Raw genomic sequence first — 6,000 nt, 5'->3', positions numbered from 1 at the left:
AAGTCGATATTGATGCCGTCTGGTTGGAGGGTGCCCAGTTGGTCGATAAGGTGTTGTTCTGACTTTTATTTAACCCCCCCCCCCCCACACAGCCCCATCTTCTCCCATCGCCCTCCCTCAGCTCTGTCCCTCTACCCTTTCCCTGTTTCTGTTGAACAAACAATTCTCACCTCTCCCCCAATACAGGGAATCAACCCCCTCCTCCCTCCAATCCCCCCCCCCCCCCATCCCCGATGGTCTGGACTCCTCCCCAGCCAGCAGGGCCTGTATTGAGATTTCTCACTCTGTGCTCAGTCCACCCATTCCCTGAAGAAGGGCCCAGGCTTGAAACATCAGCAATACATCTCCATCTCCCATGGACGCTGAAAGAGCAGTGGAGTTTCTCCAGCACCTCAACACGTCTCCATTACAATCACTGCATCCACAGACCTCCATATCTCACCCAATCACATCTAGGAGGCAGGAGGAAGGTAGATGGAGGAGTCAGGAGAGGAAAAGGGAACAGACAGTCAGTACAAGGGACCTCTGTGGCAAACTTGATTAACCTAATTCAGTCCACAAGGTCTTGAATTCCTATCCTGATCTATCTTTAGCTCTCTAATATAAGCTACTTTAAACCTAAATATTTATCAAAATAAAGTCATTTGTTGAAATATTTTCTGAATCAGTTGTGAAAAATACCTTTGAATATTTTACATAAGTAAAAAACTGATAATACAACAGACAGAGATTTTAGGCAAGTTTAAAATGATGATAACATTATTTCCCAGGTTGCTTGCAGGAGAGATGTATGCTGGAATTTTTATTTGTCCACTGCTACTTGGTATCCATTTTCCATTGTGAAGCAACTTCATAGATTTAAAAAGTTTAAGCAGATACTTTTTCCATTTTGCCTGATCTTAACTGGAAGGAATGTCCCAAAACACTTTAAAATGTACACTAGGGGAGCTGGAATGAATCAGACAGAAGGCCATGGCTTGAATGCACACAAATGTGAATGAGTACATTGGTTGCTGTGGATAAGTTGGGCTGGAGGGTCTGTTTTCGTACTGTAAAAGTCTTTAACTTGAACATAAGAGTCAGAGTTCTACAGCATGGAAACAGGCCCTTCAGTCAATTTGTCCATGTCAAATATCTGCCTGCATTTGACCAATATGCCTCCAAACCTTTCTTATCCATCTAAATGTCCACTGAATGTTGGAACTGTCCCTCACTGCTACCACTTCCTCTGGCAATTCATTCCACACACCCAACCATGTATGAAGATGCACCTCCAAGTCTCTTTCCTATCCTTCTCCTCTCACCTGAAAGATATGCTCTCTGGTTTTAGGTCCCCCTAACATGTCTCAAACTGAAAAGTTAGCAAAAAAAAATCTGCTGCAGAAACTCAACAGGTCAAGTAGCAACAGTGAGAGAAAAAGAAAGCAATGCCTTAGATCTGAATCTTTCAAAGTTCTTCCAGCAGGGTTTTTTTTGGGGGAACTCCAGATCCCAACATATGCAGTCTCTCCAGTTAACTGTGCAACGATGCTGGCCGACCTCCCGAGTATTTTTCAGAACTTTCTGTTCTTAGTTTACATTTGAGAAATTTCCAATTTTTGTTTGGGGGTGGGGGGGTTAGTTTTTGCAGGGCCACTGCGGCCTGAAACACTGCCAACTGGAATACATTTCGGTGCTGGCAGTTTTGAAGGTGGTCAGCAGATGTGGCCACCACCCCAGCTGGCTGTTCTCCCTGCATGGTCTTGTCCACACTGCTAAGGACCAATGGATGCGGTTAGAGTTCCTCCAGCAGTTCATTGTTCGCTGAAACCCCCCACCCCCACCCCCACCCCCACCCCAAAACAAAAACCCAGATGGGACAGAATGCACGACGAATGTGTCTTAGCTCCCGACTTGAATGAAAGCCCTTGAAGGGGATTTTCTTTTGTTTGATGACAGACCTACCAGCCTCAACAGAAAGGTATCAGGACGGCAGAACAGGGAGCGAGCGAGAAGGGGGTAGCGTCACTTCCTCTCTCGCATCTCAGCCAAACGTGATGGCGCGCCCGTCCTGCTGACGTCATCTGAGCGGCAGGCAATCGGCCTGTGGCCTGCGAGAAAGGCGCCCGAGCAGCGAATGAGACGTGGGTGATGGGGGTGGGACGTAGTAGCACGGTAGGTTGCATTTAGCGGTCAGCGGCAGCGGAAGGTCCCCCCTCCGCGCGCCTCCAATTACTGCTCTCCATGATGGCCGACGTGGGGTTGATGATGCAGGATGGCCTCTTACACCCGGGCCAGGCGCAGTCTGATGGAGCCGGCGAACAGCCGAAACCCAACAGCGACACCTCCAATCAGGCCCGGTATGTGGATGTGAATAGGCTTGGGATTCTGAGGTATAAATAGCGACATCGGCCCTGAATCTTCCTACCCCCCCCACTTCACGGGAGAGAGAGTGAGTGATCCGACTGGGCCTCGGGCCGCCACCTGCATGCCGCTTCAGGCACACCCTGGCAGAAGGCAACGGTCACTTCTTCCTCCTGCTTTTGTTCGCCCTTTAAATCCCCCTAAGAGGAAATAAACCACTGGGAACTCTGCTAACTTTGTAAGGAAGGCATGGCCGAATAACTTCACACGAGTGGCGTCCGAGGCGTGAGACTGGCCCGGTTAAATAGCATTTGATTATCTCAAACTCCACTGTGTCTGTGTGTAAAAAAAACAAAAAAAGTTGAAGGACATTTTAGTTGTAGATATTTAGTCTCGTGTCTTTGTTTCTTTAACCTGCTTTTCATCTTTTCTAAAAATGTGGATTGTGAGACATGACCTTAGTTGATGCTTCCTTTTGCAGTCGAGCTATTTTATAGGCATACTACACATACGACATAACTCTTCTTGTCCCCTGCCTTGCTGTACAATGATAATCTTACAGGTAGGTACATCTCCAACCTCTCAGTTTTGTTCTAGGTAAGTGACTACCAGGTTAAAAGCCTGTTTGTGGACCTCCAGAGTAGGCCAGTAACATTATGGTAACTTAAAAATAAAATTGTGTTATTGTTTAGATTAATTTGTGATTTTCCTTATAGAATGATAAGTATCTTATGGTGAAAATGTTCTTTTCTGCAAGCTCAGTTGTGCTGACTTAGGACTACAATACATTTTAATAAATTGGTGTATATCTTGCATACTTCCTGGATGTGGCTGAATTTGCCAAAAAAGTACTATTAAATATTTGTTCGAGGGCTGTTAAAACATTGTTAACAAAAATTGTCATTAAGCCCATAAGCACATTTTTAACATTTTAGTGGAAAAATATAATTTGAGCACTTTTAGAGAAGAATTTTTCAAAGAAATCGGAGATTGATGTGTCACCTGCCTTCTTTCATGTTTAATTAATAATCTTGATAAGGCATTCAAGACCTTTTTCACCAGAGATGAAAAGGTGGTAGACCTTGATGAGCCATAAATGAGTAAATCTATGATGGCATCCAGCAGGAAAAGTAATTCAAAATTACTTGATATATCGGTGTAAGAAAAATAGGATTATGGGTATGAGGTAGGAAAAAATGACGTTGTTGTGGAGCAAGTTCACATGGGTCAGCACATTGTGGGCAGAAGGGCCTGTACTGTAATATTCTATGTATTTCACAACTGAAAATTATCTCATTGTTCAAGATCCAATGAATTCATTAGAGAAGATCCAGAAATAGTTATGAAATTAATTGATAATTTATTTTTGTGATGAAATCCTGTTAATTCCATGATGTGCAATGGAGTACCTTGGATGTATCTTTGAAGTTAATGTCTCAGTTGCAAGACAATGGTCTGATGATGAAAAATAGCCTGAACTTTGAAGCAACTTGGTGAGGAAAGAAGCATCCATTGGACAAGACTAAGCTTGACCAGTGTGGAAGGCTATTTCCAATTATTTGTAATTGAAGGAAATAACAAAGCAATCTGTGTCAATGAATAATGCACTCAATTCAGAATCTTAATCAGAATTTATTGTCATGAACATGTCACGAAATTCATTATTTTGCGGCAACATTTTTGAGTGTTATGGGTGCAAAAATTGCTATAAATTACATTTCCATAAATCCACTTTAAAAAAAACCTACTGGAAAAGAGGAGAAAAAAAAGAGGTAGCGTCTGAGGTTCATTGTCCATTTAAATATATGATGGCAGAGGGGAAGAAGCTGTTTTTGTACTGTTGGGTGTTCATCTTAAGGCTCCTGTATCACCTCTCTAATGGTAGCAGTGAAAAGAGGGCATGGCTGGGTGGTGAGGGTGTTTGATGATAGAGGTGTTTTTCAGTGTAAAATTTTCAAAATATGTCTTTGTATATCAAATAAAATAGTCCCTGCGATGATATGTTTAGGAATGATTTTCTATATTGTGCATGTATTAATTTCAGCTCTTTATTGTGCAAGAAAAATAAAAACGTGCCTTATCTCCAGACAATAGGATGGACTAAAAAAGGTCCCTTTCTATTTGAATCAGAACTTGGGTTGTGCTGTTTCTACCCAGCACTGTAACAGCCCATTTTGGCCAGCGAGTCTGCTACCATTTTACACCCAATTAACCTACACCCCAATAACGTTTTGAATGGTGAGAGGAAACTGGAGCCCCCAGGGGAAGGTGGTCAGCAGATGTGGCCACCACCCCAGCTGGCTGTTCCCCCTGCATGGTCTTGTCCACACTGCTAAGGAACAATGGATGCGGTTGGGGTTGGAGTTCCTCCAGCAGTTCATTGTTCTCTGGAAAAACATACAAACTCCTTACAGACAGTGCGAGATTCGAACACTGGTCCTAATCTCTGGCACTGTAAAGGCAATGACGTAACCACTACGCCAACTGCTCTGCCCCAAAGCAGTGAGCCTATTAGACTGCACAAATCTCATCTTTTATCACAGGATTGAGGCATTGCTTGCTGAGTCTGTTTATCAATCTTACTGTTGCCCTAAACTGAGTAGATGTCCAGGGCAAATAAGAACAGCACAGAAACACAAAAATTACAAATGCTGGAATGTTGAACAAAGAATTGTTGAAGGAACTCTGAAGATCGAGCAGCATCCATGGATAGAAATGGTCAGTCAATGTTTTGGGTCTCTTTATCAAGATTAGAGAGAAGGGGGAGAATTGTGTATATAAAGAGGGAAAGAAGCTGGGGAGGGTCCTTGGAGGTGTTCGGGCACAAGACCATGTGAGAGGTGTGGAGAAATAAGTAGAGGGTGAAATGATCTGGGGGTGGAAGAAAAATTAGAGCAAAAAAAAGTTCAGGGTAGGAAGTAATGATTGAAACAGTGGAATCTGATTATGGTGGGGGTTACCTAGAATTAGAAAAATCAATGTTCATGCCTTTCGGTTTACGGCTGTCTGGAGGAATATGATATGTTGTTGCTCAAGTTTACATTTGACCTCACTCTGGATGAGGCCAAGAATGTCATTGTAGGAATGTTTGGGGAGTTGAAATGTCTGGCCACTGAAGCTCAAGTTTAAAACCACAAGCAGCACAGGCAATCGATGTAATTACCAATCCATGTTTGATGATCAATGTAGAGGAGGCCACATTAATGTTTTGCCTCATCAGGAAGGTTTGTGGCTGTGGCTAGAAGTGAGGGGAGATGTATTGAGATGTTTTGGACTTTCTGATACCATGGAAAGTGGAAGGGGTGTGGGGAGGGAAGAGTGAAAGAGCGAGTCATAGAGTGACTTCTATGTTTGATATATACATAATTGTTCAATTTCCCCAAGGGGAATTCTTTTTCAATATTATTAGATTTTTATATAATGCATAACAACTGTAACAAAGTAAGCAAACTGACTATAACAGAAAAGATTTTTCATCATGCATTAATTCAAGGACACAATAGAGGAAAGAAAAAATATATAATCCAAACCCCAAATCATTCCAAATTTTCATGGCTAATATAAAGTGAAAATAAAAATAAACATAAATCCATGAGAATCACAGATTACTTAATTATCATTACCATTAAAGGTTATGAAAATTATTCAAAAACGAGC

General features: G+C 42.4%; 1 protein-coding gene across 15 annotated transcripts in view; it reads left to right on the top strand.

The window, feature by feature from the left end:
• Positions 1-2,133: 2,133 nt before the first annotated feature.
• Positions 2,134-6,000, top strand: part of tcerg1b (transcription elongation regulator 1b (CA150)) — a 106,681-nt gene continuing 102,814 nt past the window's right edge. For 8 of the 15 annotated variants that reach the window (XM_069898982.1, XM_069898985.1, XM_069898979.1 and 5 more), the window contains exon 1: positions 2,176-2,372. In XM_069898982.1, coding sequence (XP_069755083.1) covers positions 2,224-2,372 — 149 coding nt within the window. In that variant the 5' untranslated portion in view covers positions 2,176-2,223. The other 7 variants (XM_069898989.1, XM_069898986.1, XM_069898984.1 and 4 more) reach the window with 6 other exon arrangements.

This window comes from Narcine bancroftii, chromosome 9 (genome assembly GCF_036971445.1).
Source record: "Narcine bancroftii isolate sNarBan1 chromosome 9, sNarBan1.hap1, whole genome shotgun sequence".
NCBI lineage: Eukaryota > Metazoa > Chordata > Chondrichthyes > Torpediniformes > Narcinidae > Narcine > Narcine bancroftii.
The sequence above is the reverse complement of the archived record's forward strand: the minus strand, read 5'-3'. Positions and strand labels throughout refer to the sequence as shown.